The sequence below is a fragment of the Anabrus simplex genome, chromosome 1 (assembly GCF_040414725.1).
Source record: "Anabrus simplex isolate iqAnaSimp1 chromosome 1, ASM4041472v1, whole genome shotgun sequence".
Lineage (NCBI taxonomy): Eukaryota > Metazoa > Arthropoda > Insecta > Orthoptera > Tettigoniidae > Anabrus > Anabrus simplex.
Window position 1 is genome coordinate 997053546 of NC_090265.1, and position 19071 is coordinate 997072616.

At 37.9% G+C, this 19071-nt stretch overlaps 1 protein-coding gene across 1 annotated transcript in view; it reads right to left on the reverse strand.

Annotated features, from left to right (window-relative positions):
• LOC136875507 (katanin p60 ATPase-containing subunit A-like 2) overlaps positions 1 to 7928 on the reverse strand; it is a 100180-nt gene extending 92252 nt beyond the window's left edge. The window contains exons 1-3 of the mRNA XM_067149059.2: positions 7802 to 7928; positions 3724 to 3794; positions 55 to 556 (exon numbers count right to left, since the gene is read on the reverse strand). Of these exons, the coding sequence (XP_067005160.2) occupies positions 55 to 556; positions 3724 to 3761 (540 nt within the window). The 5' untranslated portion in view covers positions 3762 to 3794; positions 7802 to 7928. The remainder of the gene's footprint in view (positions 1 to 54; positions 557 to 3723; positions 3795 to 7801) is intronic.
• Between the last annotated feature and the right edge of the window lie 11143 nt (positions 7929 to 19071).

Genomic DNA, 19071 nt, shown 5'->3' on the forward strand with positions numbered 1-19071 from the left:
GAAGTATTAACAAGCTATAAAAACAGAAAATTTAGACTGAATATAATTGCTTGCCTTAGTGATAGCTTCTGCAAAATCTTTCCCTTCTCCGTGAAATCCAGTGAATCCACACAAAGGCTTCAAAGACTTCCGGAATAGGAAATCCTCGCTCTGATCTGTGATAGGTTTTCTAGTTTCATTCAAGGACAAGGCACTGACTGTCAATTCAAATTTTACATCATCTTTGCATAATGAAGACTGTTCTCTCTTAATATTATTTAGTTTTACTTCTTTTTGAATAAGAGGCACAGGCTGATCTCTACTGATAGTGTTTTGAAGACTGTCATGTGTAAGAGTCTTGGTTGATAATCTTTTTTTACATATTGGATTAGATCTGCTGCTTTCATCTTCTTGTGATTGTACTGTCTTCTTACATATTTTAGGATATTTTTGGAATCGTAAATAGTAGTATGCTTCATATTCTTGTACAATGTTCTCCAAGTCAATGTTATCACAGACTTCATAGTTGTGCTTCAATTGTGCTTCTGATTGAAGACATTTTACTGTTTCCAAATATCTAAGGAAAAGAAATAGAAAAAGTTTTATTTTATTTTAGTGATAATTAACTTACTGGCCACCACTGATAGTGATGGTAGGAGAGGTGGTGGTGGTCGTGGTCGTGGTGGTAGTTACTGTTTTAAAAGGTAGTACAACTGAGCAGTTATCTCCTATTAATATTAATGAAAGAGGATGAACCCTTTGAAAAATGAAGGTATCGCCAAAAGAAAGTCCAATAGCCGATAACTAACTTGATGAAGAGTTGCTATGTAAATCATCCTGACAACATTTGAAGGCTTTGTACTTCTGTGTGTAATTTACTTTCTAAATATTAACCTGATACTTGGTTTCCTTTCCCAGAAGGAAGAGATCAAACCAAGAGCAGAAAAAAAAGGAAAAAAAGAATGGAACTGCAAAGGACCACAGACAGCCACGAAGCATGTATGTATGCTGCTAACAGCCACATATCCACCTATGTGCCTCAGAATCTCAGGAACAACTTTTGAGGGGTTGACAAAAATGTAATCATGCATATGATAAGTGATTGTCCCATCAATGGCAGGTACAGTAGCTAGTTTACAATATGGCAGTATCATCTGATGCCCACTACACCACCCTTCCCTAAACAAAGTTCATTAGTTTAATTTAACATTCGCCAGTTGCACAGGTATGTTACTTTGATTTAGAAGACTATTAGAAGGTATGCCAGTCCGCCAACTTATGTTAACATTTTACTCCACTTTTTGAATAGTTGTGTACCATATGTGAGGTTCTAGATCCATTTTACAAGGCTTTGATAGCACAGGTCAGTGGAGTACATTATATGGAGTGAACAAGTGTGTAACTGATGGTCGCTACGAAGGTTGATCAAATATAAACAGGATTTTTGTTCCTGAACATCAACAATTGGTAGGGCTGACCCCACGCTTCTGCTATGCTTAGGCAGGAACGCTAGGAGTGGGGAGAGCATTCTGTTGGATATTTCCTGCCGTTTTGTCAGTAACGCTCACGATGTCGGAGCAACAGGTGCACCCTTTCACTGCGCAACGCATAATCTTAAAATTTCTTGTTCTTGAAGGAGTCACAGCAGCGGAAATTTGCCAGAGATTGACTGCACAGTTCGGTGATCAAACATTGTCAAGGACACGTGTGTATGCTTGGCATAAAAAGTTCAAGAAAGGACAGGAACATCTGAAAAATCAGCAACACGATCTCCGTACTTGGACCAGCATTACAGACAAAAACATTTGTGTAGTTACAGACATTACTGACGATGATTGACGGGTGACAGTATCAGAAATTGCAGAACAAGTCAGAATCAGTTAGGGAGCTGTCAAGCAATCATCGCAATACAACAATGCGCGGCCCCATCCTGCAGCTCTAACTGTCTCCAAGCTAGAGGAAATGCACTGGACTACACTTGATCATCTTCCTTACAGCCTGGACTTATCGTCCTGCGATTTCCATTTGTTCGGACCGCTTAAAGAAGCTGTAGGAGGGCAATGATTTGAAGATGACATGAGTGTGGAAGACTTTGTGCGCAACTGGCTGGTGACACGACCCTGTTCTTTTTACGATGAAGGCATCAAAAAGCTACCCATACACTGGGACAAATGTATTTCCAAAGCAGGAAACTATGTGGAAAAATAAATTGTAAATGCCTTGTGTTTTTCAATAAATTAACTGAAATAAAAAATAAAATCCCATTTATATTTGATCCTCCCTCGTAATTTAATTTTCCTATGTCTCACCTTTGCTTAATTGGCAGTGGCATGTTAATACTTTTCCAAGCCATTAGGAACACCTTGTGAAGGAATTGTTTGCAGAACACAGTTATAATCCGTAGTAAACTGCCCTAAATGTAAATCGATGGTCATTATTTGAAGGTACAAATAAAAAATAAAATCCCGTTTATATTTGATCCTCTCTCATAATTTGATTTTCCTATGTCTCACCTTTGCTTAATTGGCAATGGCATGTTAATATTTTTCCAAGCCTGGTGTGAAAACCATCTTCAAGACTGCCAAAAGCAGGGTTTGAACCCACTACCGCCCGAATGAAATCTAACAGTTACATGCCTTGAACCGTGTAGCCAACTCGCTTGGTAAAACACAATGGCTGCTCTGTGTAGGAAGAGAGAGCAACAGAAAGAGGAGACAAGGAAAAACATGAAAACAAAAGGACAATCTCTGCATCTTCATACACTGTTGTCTTCACATGGATGGGCTGTTTCTCATAATCAACCACAGTTCTTTTACATCCATTCCTTGTCAGTCCCTAGTGAACTTGTTTCTGCTTCCGCATCATCAGGAGAGCAAACCTCAACACTCATTGTAGGGCCAACTTGAGGGATCTTGTCTTGGTGTGAGAAGTATAGGACAAGAAGAAAACCAGATAAACATGGAAAAGGGAAGAGACAAAGAGGACTACAGATGGTAAAAGACTAGGAACACAGGACAAATGCAGAAGGAGAAAAAGATCCCAATAGAAAGTAAAGGAAGTAATTTCAAGGGACAAACTGGTGAAAAATTAAGTCATGGATAGAAAGATTGAAATATGAATAAGATTTTCTCCTTTTGAAGCTCATCCTTCTGATGAAGATGAGACACAGGAATGAATTCATCAGGGACTAAGAATAAATGGATGGTAAGAACTGGAATTGATGAGGAGAAACTCATCTATGTGAAGACAGTGGTGCAGATGCCCTTTCATGTTTGTGCTTGTCAATGAGTGTGTTGATGTCCACCCTCCTGATGAAGCTTGTCAGGAGCTGAGAACAATTTGATGTAGGAGAACTGTGATTGATGAAGAGAGAGCCCATCTGTTTGAAGGCTGCAGTGTGTGAGGATGTTGAGATCGCCCTTGTGCTTTAGTGTTTTCATGTTTGTCCTTGTCTCCTCTTTTTGTTGCATCCACTTCCAGTGATGACCTATTATTGTGACTGTCATATTATGCATTCCTAGACATGTTTGTATTTTTTAATACCATACAGGATTTGAAGTAAGCACAAGGTAAAAATTTCTATAGTTACTTTTGGGCAGTTAATGACTAAAATGTTACATTATCATGTTATTTTAATGTTATTATACATGTCATAAATTCTATGGCTTACTAAGGAAAATTATATATCCTACAGTGAATAGAATCAACTACAATATTGCATGCTAGATGAATGCAAAAGCATACCCTTCATCCTTTAGATATTGTTCTATGAGATAAAGCATGTGACGTTTCCTCTCTATTGCTTTCTTCTCATCCTGAAAAAGAAGTTAAGGTGTGAATTTTTAGCATTTTTAGCATTTTTAGCATTTTTAGCATTATATTTAGGATGAAACCATTTAATCACAAATTGGACATGTTTCACTCAACTTTGTGAGCATCATCAGCAATAGTTAACATAAATCCTGGTACCAGGGCCCTGACCCACCAATGATTTATGTTAACTATTGCTGATGATGCTCACAAAGTTGAGTGAAACATGTCCAATTTGTGATTAAATGGTTTCATCCTAAATATAAGGATTTTGTGTATTGGAAAGGTGGTTCATTAATTATAATAATTTGATACTCCGGAAGACAATGTTGTCGGAATGATTATAACATCAAAAACATATAACTTAAAAGTTTATTTTATTTCTAATGGAGATTCCAAATACCTTTTTCCACGCCTGTAACATCATCAGTTTTTGAGATATAAGTAGAACGAATAAAAAGAATTCAACCCCTTCTCCCACACCCACTTAAGTGGATTTTCCAAAAACAACATATTACCGTACATGTTTCTTTATTTTTAAAGGAGATTCCAAATACCAGTCTTCACCTCTGTAAATCTTCAGTTTTGGGGTATAAATATCCTCATAAAAAGTAATTCAACTCACTTTCACTTTTCACTCCCGTTAAGTGCCTTTTCTGATAAAAAACATGTTCCTGTATTTTTAAAGGACTTTCCAAATACCAAGTTTCTTGTCTGCAACATCTTCAGATTTTTATGTACCGTAAGTACCGGTATGCTCATACAAATAATTCAACTAATTTTTCAATTCTTTCACCCCCCCCCCTGAAGTTGATTATCCGGAAACAAAAGAATATGTGTTTCTTTATTTTTAAAAGAGATTACAAATACAAATTTTCACGTTTCCACCGTTTTTGGTTTTTGAGACTTAAGTATCCTCATACAAAGAATGCAACTAAAATTTTAATTCTTTCACCTCCCTTAAGGGGATTTTCCAAAAACAAAAAAATGCTTATTTCTTTATTTTTAAAGGAGACTACAATTACCAATTTTTCACGTCTGTAACAGCTTCGGTTTTCGAGATATCAGTATCCTGATAAAAATAATTCAACCCCTTTTTCAGTCATTTTAAACCCCGCACCTCAAGTGGACTTTCCAAAAACAAATTACCGGTATCTATGTTTCTTTATTTTTAAAAAAGATTCCAAATATCTATTTCCACGTCTGTAACATATTCAGTCTTTGAGATATAAGTATCCCTATAAACCCTATAAAAATAATTCAACCCAATTTTTAGTTCTTCTTCCATCTCCACCTAAGTGGATTTTTCCGAAAATAAAATATATATGTTTATTTTTTTTATGTCTCTAACATCTTCAGTTTTTGAGATATAAATACCCTCGCAAAAATTCAACTCTTTCACTTCTTTTCACTCCCATTAAGTGCCTTTTCCGAAAAACGAAAATAAAACATGTTTGTGTATTTTGAAAGGACTTTCCAAATACCAAGTTTCACGTCTGTAACATGTTAAGTTTTTGACACATACTGTGCATATACCGGTATTCATTTTAAAAATTCACCTGCTTTTTCAATTATTTTCACCCCCTTAAGTGGATTTTCCAAAAATAAAAAATGCATTTCCTTTATTTTAAAGGAGATTCCAAATACCGGTTTTCACGTCTGCAACATCTTCAGTTTTTGAGATATATCCTCATAAAAGGAATTCAACTTCTCCACTTCTTTACACACCTCTCCCTTCTTAAGTTGACTTTGCGAAAAAATGAATACGTGTTTCTTTTTTAAAGGAGATTCAAAATACCAACTTTCACGTCTGTAACATCTTCAGTTTATAAGATATAAGTATCCTCTTAAGCAGAATTCAACTCCTTCTTTACTTATTTTCACCCTAAGTCGATTTTCCAAAAACAGAAGTACCTGTTCCTTTATTTTTAAAGGAGATTCCAGATACCAATTTTCACGCCTATAACATCTTTAGTTTTTTTAGATATAAGTTAAGTACATCCTCATACTAAGAATTCAACTAATTTTTCGATTAATTCACTCCCCTAAGTGACTTTTACAAAAAACAAAATAATACATGCTTCTTTACTTTGAAGGAAGATTCCAAATACAAATGTTTATGTCTGTAACATCTTCATCTTTTGAGATATAAGTATCCTCATAAAAAGAATTCAACTCCTTTTTCACCCCCCATCCCCCATTAAGTTGATCCCCCACCCAAAATGCATGATTCTTTATTTACAAAAGAGCTTCCAAATATCAATTATCATGATTGTAACATCTTCAGGTTTTGAGATAGGCTACGGTATATTAAACTCCTTTCTTCACCCCCACCCCCAAGTTGACTTTCCCCCCAAAAATGCGTGTTCCTTTATATGTAAAGGAGTTTCTAAATACCAGTTTTCACGTCTGTAACATCTTTAGTTTTTCTAGATATAGGTATCTTCATCAAATAATAAAAAAATCAATTCTTTCACCCCCTTAAGTGGAATTTCGGAAAACAAAAGAATGGATATTTCTTTATTTTTAAAGGAGATTCCAAATACCATTTTTCACGTCTGCAGCATTTAGTTTTTGAGATATAAGTAACCCTTATACAAAGAATTCAACTCATTTTTCACTTCGTTTTACCCACCTCCATAAGTGGATATTCCGAAAACAAAAGAATATGTGTTTCTTTATTTTTAAAGTAGACTAGCAAATGTACCCGTGCTTCGCTACGGTATTCTACGTTGTATACGGATATCGACGTAAATACTGTGCGTGCAGTAAATGAGATTGTTTTTAAATTGCATGTCTCTTAGCCTTATCCGAGAAATAGCATGGGGAGGACCCCATACGTTGTTTCCAATGTTAAGTGAGGGTTGCGGAGTTGTGATGATAACGGCAGGCTCACTTGCCTACTGCCATTCACAATCGAGTTGGTTAGTTTACATTATAACTGCAGGCCCCATTGCCTACTGCGCGGTCACAATCGATTTGGGAAGTTTTAGTTACAATGACAGACCCATTTCCTACTTTCAGACAGATTACAGTTGAGGAGTTTTTATTATAATAGCAGGCAACTTCCCTTCCACCAGTCAAAATTGAGTTGTGCAGTTATCATTATAATGACAGGCCCTTTTTACTGCTGCCAGCCAGCTTACTGCCAGTCACACAGAATTAGTGAGTTTTCATGAAAATAGCAGACCACTATGCCTAATGCTAGTCAAATTTTAGATTGGAACACTTGTTTATAATGGCGGGCACCCCGGCCTAGAGCCAAACACAATAGGGTAGGGGACTTTCGAACAAAACTGCATGATCCTTTGCCTTATGCAAGACAAATCGAGAAGTGAATTATTTATTAAAATGGCAAGCCCTCCTTACTAATGCCAGTTACACAGGAGTTGGAGAAGGACCCCATTTCTACTGCCAGCAGTCAAAGTCGGTGTAGGGAGTACTGATTACAATAGCAGACACACCCTTTCTCGGTCGCTACAAATCGACATCAATGAATATGTACAGATGGACATACGAAAGTATATGCATGTTTACAATATTGCAGACCTTCATTTACAGATTAACTGCTGCTAAACGGTACGTCATATTGACAAAGGATTGTCCCGTAAAGCGCAGTACTTGGCGATCTAAATGGCTGGTCCTATAATATTTTCTCGCATCTCATCTATTCATGGGCCAGATTGAATCAGAAACGTTGAATAGGTTGAGATTTGTGTAAGATTATCTTACATTGCATTACTTTTGGGATAATTATGTGATATAGCATTTGGCTCACATATGGGTACTGGGTGGGCCAATGTTCGTGTAGAGTTTGATCATACTATCTTTCCTGTTAGTGATTGAAAGTATGAATTATATAGGTAAAGAGTCCAAATTTACTTAAAATCGAGAAATAGAGACGAATCTAACGTATAAGCGATACAGATACGACAAAAAGTCATAAGACCAAGGTTGGAGATCACACCTAATTCAACGAAGATTGTGCCATCCGTTATGTGATAGGACTTACCGTTTATCCCACGAAATACCTCGAAACGAAGGTATGCACCATCGTTAAAATTGCTTCCATATCTCGATATTCTTCGGGGATAAAAAAAGAAAAAAATAAAGATCTGTGAAGTTTTTCGTTCGTTACAGGCTGAAACGTATAATTTTGCCAAATTTCAATTTTCTTGCCTGTCTGGCAGATTATGCTGCAATCTGGATTTTGGGCGAGGGGATAAAAATATGACTTTCAGAAAATTAAACCAAAAAATACGCAGACGATCATTATTACCCCTCAAACGGGTATCTGTACGAAAATTTCACCAAAATAGTCAATGTACAGGCACACACAGTCGTTACGATTTTATTTATATAGATAGATAAGGAATCTGCTCCACGTACAACACCCTTTGGCCACGTCCGCTGGACTTAACCTGCAAAACCAACCATTTATGATATCTCGCTTATTAATCCTCCTGTCGAAAAATTCACACGAGAACAAAAGTTTTAGAAATGGATTTCCATTAAGGATTGTAGATTTCGATGAATTTCGGATGTGCATATTTTGAGGAAGTGCAAAATCATGGTTCCGGTTTCGGATAAACCCCCAGTAAATTTAGGTATTCAGAAATAATATCGACCCTAAACCTACGCAAGGACAGGTGGATTCTAAATATCAAGTTTGGTAGAAATATGTTCAGTAGTTTTCAAGTTATAAAAACTCATACAATCAAACCGACAAACAGGAACCAAAGTTAAGAAATATCCAGATGGTCATTATTACAACTGAAACGGATAACTATACGGAAATTCCGCCAAAATAGCCAATGTATAGACAGACGGTCGTTGCGATTAAATTTATATAGATGACAGATAAGCATGGGCACGTTTGAAAGTGCAAACCTTTATTTCGAGATTTACTGCTCCTAAACGGTACATCATACCAACAAACGGTTTGCACCCTCAGACGTCCCTTTTATCGCTCTACATGTTTGGTGTTAAAGCATTTTCTCGTATCTCACATATTTATGGGTTCGATTGAGTTACGATATTTGAATGGGGTGAAATTTGGGTACATTTTCATCATTTTACATTATTTTTCACATACTTATGTGGAAGCTAGAATCATGAAATTGGGTTCGCATATAGCCATTGGTCGTGTCAATGTGCGTGCCAAATTCGATGATTCTACCTTTCCTATAAGTGTGTCAAACTAATTAATACACGTGTAAAAAGCACAACATTTACGAACTATCTAAATATACAGCCAAATCTACCCTATGAGGGAGAGAGAGAGATATACGACAAAATATCACAGGACCAAAGTTGTAGATCACTCGAAATTGAACGGAGATCGTGCCACTCGTTTTGTGATAGGACTTACCGGTTAGCCCCGAAATACCTCGAAACGAAGGTCTGCACCGTCATTAAATTGCCTATATTTCGATATTATTCGGCATAAAAAGTGAAATATTTAAAGTTCGTGGAAGTTTTCCGTAGGTTACCGGCTAAAATGTATAAATTTGCTTAATTTCAATTTTTCAGCTCCTATGGCAGATTGTGAAGCAATCTTGATTTTGGGCGAGGGGGGGGGGTAAAATTTAGGACTTCCAGGAAACTATAGCTAAAAAATATGCAGGTGGTCATTATTACCCCTTAAACGGAAAGCTGTACGAAATTTCGCCAAAATAGTCAATGCACAGACACACGGTCGTTACGATATGATTTATGTAGATAGATAAGGAATCTGCTCCACGTATAACACCTTTTGGGCTATGTCCGCTAGACTTAGCCTGAAAACCGACCTTTCATGGTATCTCCCTTATTAATCCTCCCGTTGAAAAATGCACATGAGAAAAAGAAATTAGAATTGGATTTCCAAACAGTTTGATCGATTTCCAGTCAGGTTGGTCTTGTACTTTATATATTGTGGGAGAGTAAAAATCACCATTAAGGTCTCCCATAAAACCCCAGTCCAATCCGGGAATTTGAAATGGTATAAACCTTAAAACCTACCCTTGGAGGGGTGGATGCTAAATATAAAGTTTGGTTCAAATATCTCAGTAGTTTTCAAGTTGTAAGAAATACGCTTTACGCGCACCCGCTCTTGCGTTAAGTCCGGTGGGACTTGTATCGAAAAACGGTCCGTTAAAGATATCTCCGTTATTAATTCTGGTATCGAAATGATGCACATGAGAAAAAGAGGTTTAGAAATTAATTTCCATTAAGGCAGGTAGATTTCCATTAAGTTTGGTTGTGTATATTTTGAGGGAGCGCAAAACCACGGTTTCGTAAAAATCCCCACTCAGTTCAAGGATTTAGAAACGATATTTGCGCTAAAACTTACCCAAGGACAGGTGGATTCTAAATATGAAGTTTGGTGGAAATATATCCAATAGTTTTCAAGTTATAGAAGGACAGACAGACAAACAAACAAACAAACAAACAAACAAACAAACAAACAAACAAACAAACAAACAAACAAACAAACAAACAAACAGACACCAAAGCTAAAAATGATGCAGATAGTCATTATTACACCTGAAACGGATAACTGTGCGGAAATTACGCCAAAATAATCAAAGGACAGACACACGGTCGTTACGATTTTATTTATATAGATCGAAAATACCGATTTTCAAGTCTGTAACCTCCTGTCTTTGAGATATAACTATCCTCATAAAAATAATTCATAAATAGTTTTTCCACTTTCTTTCACCCTTCCCACTTAAGTGGATTTTCCGAAAACAAAAAATACATGTTTCTTTATTTATAAAAAAGGAGATTCCAAATACCCATGTTTACGACTGTAACATCTTCAGTTTTTGTCATATAAGTATCCTCATGAAAAGAATTCAACTCCTTCTTTCCCACCCCCACCCCCACACACGGCCCCGCTCAAGTGACCTTTCAGAAAACAAAAATACGTGTTTATTTTATAGAGGTGATTTCAAACACCAATTTTCACGCCTGTAACATTTTCAGTTTTTCAAATATAAGTATCCTCAAAAAAGAATTCAACCCATTTTTCAGTCCTTATTTTCCCCCTTAAGAAGTTTTCTCGAAAACAAAAAATACAAGATTCTTTATTTTTAAAGGAGATTCCAAATACCAATTTTCACATCTGTAACATGTTAAGGTTTTAAGATATACTTTATATATGCTGATTTTAAAACATCACCCCTTTTCTCTTCCCCTTACGTGTATTTTCCGAAAACAAAAAAACATGTTTCTTTACTTTTACACTTGATCCTAATACCAGTTTTCATGTCTGAAACATGTTAGGTTTTTAGATATACCTTACTCATTTTTATAATTCACCCCTTTTCTCACACCAGTTCAGACCCCCCTAAATTAATTTTTGAAAAATGAAATATACGTGACTTTTTATTTTTAAAGGGGATTCCAAATACCAATTTTAATGTCTGTAACATCTTCCGTTTTTAAAATATAAGTATCGTCATAGAAGGTATTCAACCCCTTGTTTTTACATTTTTCTCCCCCTTAAGGGGATTTTCCGAAAACAAATATGTGTGTTTCTTTATTTTTAAAGGAGATTCCATATACCAATTTTTAAGTTTTTAAACTGTTAAATTTTCAAGATATAGATATACTCATTTTGATAATTCACCACCATTTCTCACATCCGTTGACTTCCCCTTAAGTGGATGTTCGAAAAATGAAAAAATACGTGTTTCCTTATTTTTAAAGGAGATTCCAAATACCAATTTTCATGTCTGTAACATGTTAAGGTTTTAAGATATACTTTAGATATGCTGATTTTAAAACATCACCCCTTTTCTCTTCCCCTTACGTTTATTTTCCGAAAACAAAAAAACATGTTTCTTTACTTTTACACGAGATCCTAATACCAGTTTTCATGTCTGAAACATGTTACGTTTTTAGATATACCTTACTCATTTTTATAATTCACCCCTTTTCTCACACCAGTTCAGACCCCCTTAAATGAATTTTTGAAAAATGAAATGTACGTGACTTTTTATTTTTAAAGGGTATTCCAAATACCAATTTTAATGTCTGTAACATCTTCAGTTTTTAAAATATAAGTATCGTCAAGAAGGTATTCAACCCCTTGTTTTTACACTTTTTTCTCCCCCTTAAGGGGATTTTCCAAAAACAAAAATGTGTGTTTCTTTATTTTTAAAGGAGATTCCATATACCAATTTTTAAGTCTTTAAGTTGTTAAATTTTCAAGATATAGATATACTCATTTTGATAATTCACCACCATTTCTCACATCCGTTCACTTCCCCTTAAGTGGATGTTCGAAAAACGAAAAAATACCTGTTTCCTTATTTTTAAAGGAGATTCCAAATACCAATTTTCATGTCTGTAATATCTTCCGTTTTTGAAATATAAGTGTCGTCATATTCAACCCAATATGTTACCTTTTTTCATCCCCCTTAAGGGGATTTTCCGAAAAGCAAACGTGTTCCTTTATTTTTAAGGGAGATTCCAAATACCAATTTTCATGTCTTTAAACTGTTCAGTTTTCGAGATATAGATACACTCGTTTTAAAAATTCACCCCCATTTTTACCTCCTTAGCAATGGAATATACAAAAATCCTCCCATAGTGAGCACCTGCATTGTAATATGAATGTACCCCAAAAATTTCGATATTTTATGTCCAGTAGTTTTGGCTCGGCGATGATGAATCAGTCAGGAAAATTTATTATATATAGATAGATTGTGATGTTTCCTACTTTTAAAGATACCAATCAAACTTATTCGTCTACTGATGACATTCCACGCCATCTCTCCACTGACAGCTCGGAACATACCACTTATGATAAAAATGTTGATTCCCATAGGGAACCTGAAATATTTGTTCCGAATGAGTAAATTTATATTACCAATTAGTTGGTCCGTTATTGGACATTATACACTTTCCAGCTAACTCATTCCTGGTTGCCAGCGTTTCACCCCAGTGTGCTAAGTTGGGCTCATCAGTTGGTTAATAGCACACCTACCAAGACTCACGGCTAGTGCATACCGTGGAGACCACTGCATAGGCTACTTGGAGCCACCGGCAGTGCCAATGCACTGTGAAAGACTTTGTTTCATTTTTAAAAGTTGATGCCTGCCTGGCCATCAGCTGATAAAGATGTTGATTCCCATAGGGAACCTGAAATATTTGTTCCGAATGAGTAAATTTATAATACCAATTAGTTGGTACGTTATTGGATATTATAAATTTTACAGCTAACTCATTCCTGGTTGCCAGCGTTTTGCCCCAGTGTGCTAAGTTGATCTCATCAGTTGGTAAATAGCACACCTACCAAGACGCATGGCTAGTGCATACCGTGGAGCATCATCATCAAATGCTTTTATTCCCCACCCTGAAGAGGTGGGGCAGGCCACCTAGAGGGTTATGCCCTCTCTCTAGCCAAGAAATGCGGACGGGTTGGGGAGGTGTGATGGAGGAAGGAGGTGGGTAAAGGATGTGAAGAAGGAGGAGATGAATGGGGGGTTTGGCCTCTTAGCTAACGAATAACTTTATTTTATTTCAATATCATTTACAGGGGCTTTTGGTTGCTTTTATTGTTTTTTCTGCTCTGGAGAATGAGTGTTGTTACCGAAAAATATTTATGTTCTGATCTGGGGAAAAATAAAGTAAAAAAATACATGACTGGATATAAAATAATTAAATAATACAAAGTAGGAAAAAATCAACCGATGATCCTCCTGGAACTGAAAGAGCGATGGGCGTTTGTCGCTTATGTGGTGCTGGAGCTTTCTTCCCCCATCATTGTTCTATGTGCTGACTGGATGTTGCAGTGTTCACTGAAGAGGAGAGTTGGAGGTGGGGGCGGAATGAGGGACAGGGTTCAGACAAATTTTTCCAATGGAGTGAAGTGGAAGTATTTAGGCCGGAATATAAAGTTTTATAGTGAACATTGAGGGTTTGGTTTGCGGCAGCTTGTAAGTGTGTTAGGACGAGAGGAAGGTGGTACGGGTGAATATTGTAGAGAGTTATGGTGACGAATCGAATTAAATCCTCGACGGTAGGAGATGGGAAAAGAGAGCGGCTGGGACTGGTAGGTGAATCGACTGTGCGGATAGGTGCGACGAGATTGGGGTTATCAGGAGGAGGGGCTGAACGAGCTTTACATCTGCGGACGTAGGTTGGATGTGCTCCTCCACAGGAATTGCAGACGGGAGGTTGCACAGTGTTAGGGCACTTGCAAGTTGAATGGGCTTGTGAATTATGCCCGCACTTAGGGTTCATAGCTCTACATTTGTTGGGCGTGTCTGAATTGTATATCAGACATCTTTCGCAGCGAGTATGTTGCGATGGCGGTGCACGTGAAAATTCAACTTTGTAGTGGCGTCAGTAGATGGACACACCTGAAGCCAGCACCCTGTCGACATCTGCGGTGGTAGGCAGTGGAATTTTCACCATGCATGTTGGGCCTGTTGCATTCCGTATTCGGTAGGCTTTACGAGCTGGAATACCTTCGGAGTTCAATTCGGTGACAATTCCCTCCTCGGTGATGGTTGGAACTATACCACGAGCCACACAGCTGAAGAGGTTATATGTGAGTGGCTGAGGTGGTGACTTGAGCGCTGGTTGTGGCAGAAGCTTGAAGGGAGCGGTGGAACCAAGCTGACCTGCTCCAATTGACAGAGTTAGATTTTGGGCGGCGAGGTCTCCATTCAATTTGATGATAACGCCGTTGGTGGTTGGACGTATGTCTGCAATCTGTTCACGGAACATAATAAACTTAAGGAGGGGGAAAAGGATGTTGCGTGGGGATTGGAATTGCTGAGCTGGATTTTCAAGGAGACAGACGTGGGTACCAGTAGGTGGGATCTGAAGAGAGCGTGAATTGGAGAGGACGGCGGGCTCCTGTGACTGGAAGTGAGTCTCTGGTGGGAGGAAGAGGGGGGTTAGATGCAGTTTCCGTAGGAATACGTGGATACTGATCTAGATTGACCTGGCGGTGTATCCAGTGGCGGCCCGTGGCCAGATTATCCGGCGGGGCACAACTTATAAAATAATATGGATAGTCAAGTAGAAACTTAAGGTATCGGTTGCAAAATATAACACTAATGCGCCAGGCCCCGATTTCAAATAGTTAGCGCCGTGGGCAAACAATATTTAGCCGCCCGCCCCTCTGCTCGTTTTCCTGTTCCTCTAAAAAATAATTGTTTACAAAGTAAATATTACAGTTTTCAAGATTATTAGTTTTAAAACAGCACATTATGCAAATACAGTTCTCATAATTAAACTTATCAAGCCAAACAAAGATAACAGCCAAATAAGAATGAGGCTGTTTTTATTTTTATTTTAAAAAACCGTTGGTTCAGTTTGATATTTTGTATGTAAGCAAATAATTTTAGAAATAAGACACGTTTTCTTCATAAAACTTAAATATATAGATTAAATTCAGGTTTAAAAGTTAGAATATGTTAAAGTGTTTTATATAATCTAATAAAATAATTGGAATAATTTGTGGAATGTAAAAGTAATTTGAGGGAAATGAATTTAAGACGTAATTCACGCAATCCTATAATTACTCGATCCGCCGGCCGCCGCCCCTCAAAAACTGGCGCCCTGGGCAAATGTCCAGTTCGCCCATTTGTAAATCGGGGCCTGTAATGCGCATGTGAATAAATACACTAACAACTGACTTGTAGATCATGTTATTCTGTTTACAGTTGGTGCCAGTTAGATATTAACACCAAGGAAAGAGACAGTGAAAGGTCGGGTCAAAGGAACCGGGACACGAACCCGTGACCTCTCCATTTCCGGTCAAGTGTTATTTCACTGAGCTAAATGACCAGGGATAAGCTGATCCACATTTCATTTATAACCTGTTCCCCTACAAGTCAAGTAGTCAAGCTAAATGGCCAGGGATAAGCTGATCCACATTTCATTTATAACCTGTTACCCTACAAGTCAAGTAATAATGAATACACTAACCTTTTTATTTATAGATTAAGTCCATTCTTCGATCCTTTGCTTGAGCAAATACTTCGATAACTCGCTGGTTGAAGTCGGGAATCGAACGTACCATTTTACTTTCAATTGAAAGCATCGCCAGGGCCGTTAGTCTGTCTTGGCTCATCGTATTCCTCAAGAAGGTCTTTATTCGATTTAGAGTAGAGAAATATCTTTCACTTTCCACTGTCGACATCGGGATTGTTACAATGATGCTCAGTAACCTAACGCATTTATTGAACGTGTCTTGCATATTGTTGCACAGGAAAAGTTGCAAAAGCGCCGCAGCACCATCTGTCGCACGCACGTCTACCCTGGAATATAACACTTCAAGTTCGGTCCTGAGCCTGGCTTTGTTCACTTTCGGGTACGTGTTTACGGTTGACGCGAAATCTTTTTCCGGAAAGCGAGTACAAAATTCTCCAAAACTTGATACCCGGAAAAAGGTTGGCAGCTGCTAAATTGCCTGTGAAACGAAATCTTTCTTCCGCGTGTAGTAAAATAGTATCACATGTTTCCAAAGCACCGATACGTTTTCGTTGCTGGAAAGTTCGCTGCCGCTTAGGAGGAACTGGAGCTTCGTAGTCATCAGTTTCCTCTAAATCAGAGCGAATGTTTCTGATGTTACGAACAAAGTTCGCTAGGAATTCAGGTACCAAGACAGGGTCAATATTACGCATCTGAATTTGGGAGAACAATATATAAACATGGGGCATAACTCTATGGAAGAAATTCAGCCAATATATGAAGTCAGCGTCTTTCAGTAATCTTATAAATCCAGAAGCTTGTCCTACAGTGTTTTGATCTGTCTCTATTTCGCATATTGTTTGGAAGCATTCAATCAGGACGTCTCTGGTTTCAAACACTGTATTGACAATGCGGGTCTGAAAGTTCTAACGCGTTGGAGCTGCTTTCGGCAAACAGCGCATTGCAACTGTATCTAGTAGTTCGGTGCGTTTACTAGAGCGACTGAAAAAGGAGGAAATTCCCTGAATAACACTGAAGAATATCTTCACTTCTTTTATATCGGACGTGGCTTTCTGCATAATCAAATTTCCTACATGAGCATAACAATGAACAAAATTAGCGTCATTATATACTTCCTTTATGCGTGCTTGTACACCAGTCTGCGCACCGCTCATTACACTAGCCCCATCAAATTTTTGACAAATTAGTTTTTCAGGGGTTTTGTCAATACCCAACTTACTCAGTTCACTAAAAATCATAGAGCTTATACCTTCAGCTGTATGACTGGATGCCAGAAAGAAACCCCAAAACCGCTCATGTATTTCGCCATTTATATGATAGCGAAATATAAGCACCACCTGCATTTTCGTTGCATTGTCGGTTGTTTCATCTGCTTGGATGGCTAATTAGCAGCACTAATTTCTTTCATTATAAAAGTATGACATACTTCGAGCATTGCATCTAGTATATCGTTCTGTATCGTCTTCGACGTACCCTTAAAAACTGTTGCAGATTCTATATGTTCCTTCATTGCGATATCCAAGCAAGCAACAAAGTCAACTACACCGCGAAATATTCCAGGATCGTTTGAATCGGTTGATTCATCATGAACGCGGAGCGCAAGTTCAAACACACCGCAGAATTTCACACAATCAATCAGACGAGATAAAATATATCTATTTCTGTCGACCTGTTCATGCTGTTTACGAAGTGAAAGTCTGTACCCACTATCAAGTTGCATCCTTATGTCCAGCTCACCTAAAAGTGCGAGATCCATTTCGTTGTTTAAATGTTTTTTCGATTCACTGTGTTTTTTCAGTTTTTCGTTCAAATGCTTTAAATCTTTGACACCTGTTGTGCTCCACGCATCGTCACCGCCGAATAGAATGCAAGAAAAGCAAAAAATGAATTTCTCTCTTCGCATCCACATAACCATTTCGCTTTAGCATACATATCACTATTAAATTTTCTGTTGAAATTCCTGTTTTTTCCTTCCGTCTGCTGTACAATAATCATATCAGGTCGCGGTGGTCCTAAACGCTTGGCACGAACTCTGGTCTCAAAATTTAATTGCTTTCCAATTAACTCACTGACTTTATTCATTTTGAAATAAACAAGCACACAAATACACAAAATATAACACTGAAGAGAATTCACGTCACACCCAGTGTTATTGTAACTAACTTATCAGTAGCACCTAGAGCAAAAGAGAACGCGTGTAAGTGTCGGAACAAAATGTTACTGTTGCTAATTATTGGCCACTTGGTTATCTGATGTCAGATATAGAAACACGGTAACCTCATGTAAGATAACTTATTTTAATAATTCAAACATCTGAAAACAACTAAATCCCTGCAGGAGTGATATGAACGCTTTTTTTAAATAAACAAGACTAAAATATGATTAGATTTACTTTAGTTACAGAATTGGTGAATTGGCTACACTGATGCTTGCAAAGCGTGGATGTTTCTCGTGATCTGTTATTTGCTCTATGCGCATGCGCTGCAGAAGACCTCGATGCTCTGAGTGCCCAACCAGAAGACCCCCCCCCCCGTCGCCCGCTCACCACACAAGCCCTCAGCTGTCATGGACGTTCACCATGTTAAAATACTGTGTTCTAATGCGCAGGCGCGTTGTTTGGGCGCAAGACAGTCTAGTGCCCAGAGCTACACAGTTCGCCTACCACTCGCCTCGCCAAGGCTCCTGCCGTCATTGTCGCGCTGACAGCTACAGCTTGTCTCTTTAAATATAAAATGTATCCTCTCTTCGTGCTTTAAAGACATTGTGGGTTTAAATACCTACAAAAATCTCTAATCCTGTTAAGAATATAACATTTTGTCGTGATAATATTTGTAGAAATTATTCTGTTGTTCGGCTGTAGCCCAACTAAATTATAAATTATTTATTGAAATTCTAAATTATTTATTGAAATTCTGAGTGCAAAAACTTGACAGGGCACGTGTCCCTGTGCCCCTAAGGGCCCACCGCCACTGGGTGTACCTGTCTTGTTGACAGCCAAGCGTCGTGTTGGTTGCGCTTCTTCTGGAGGGGCGGTTGGGGCGGACCTTTTACACTGAGGGCTGTTGGTGTCCCACGTTGGAAATGGTAATTCATACGCATGACGAACATCAATCCTTACCTCAGTATCACATCACCGGGAATTTTCACTCTGTATGTTACCCGCATTGCCGACCACAATATCAGCCATCAACGTAGAAAATAGTTGTACTTTGATAGGCCTGTTGCCTCTAATTCTTCCCACTCTCTGCACATCATCTATGTCCACTTCACTCAAATTGATTTTCATTTTCCCCTGAATTAGACCCACTACTTTATAAATTTTAAGCAGTTTATCCTCCC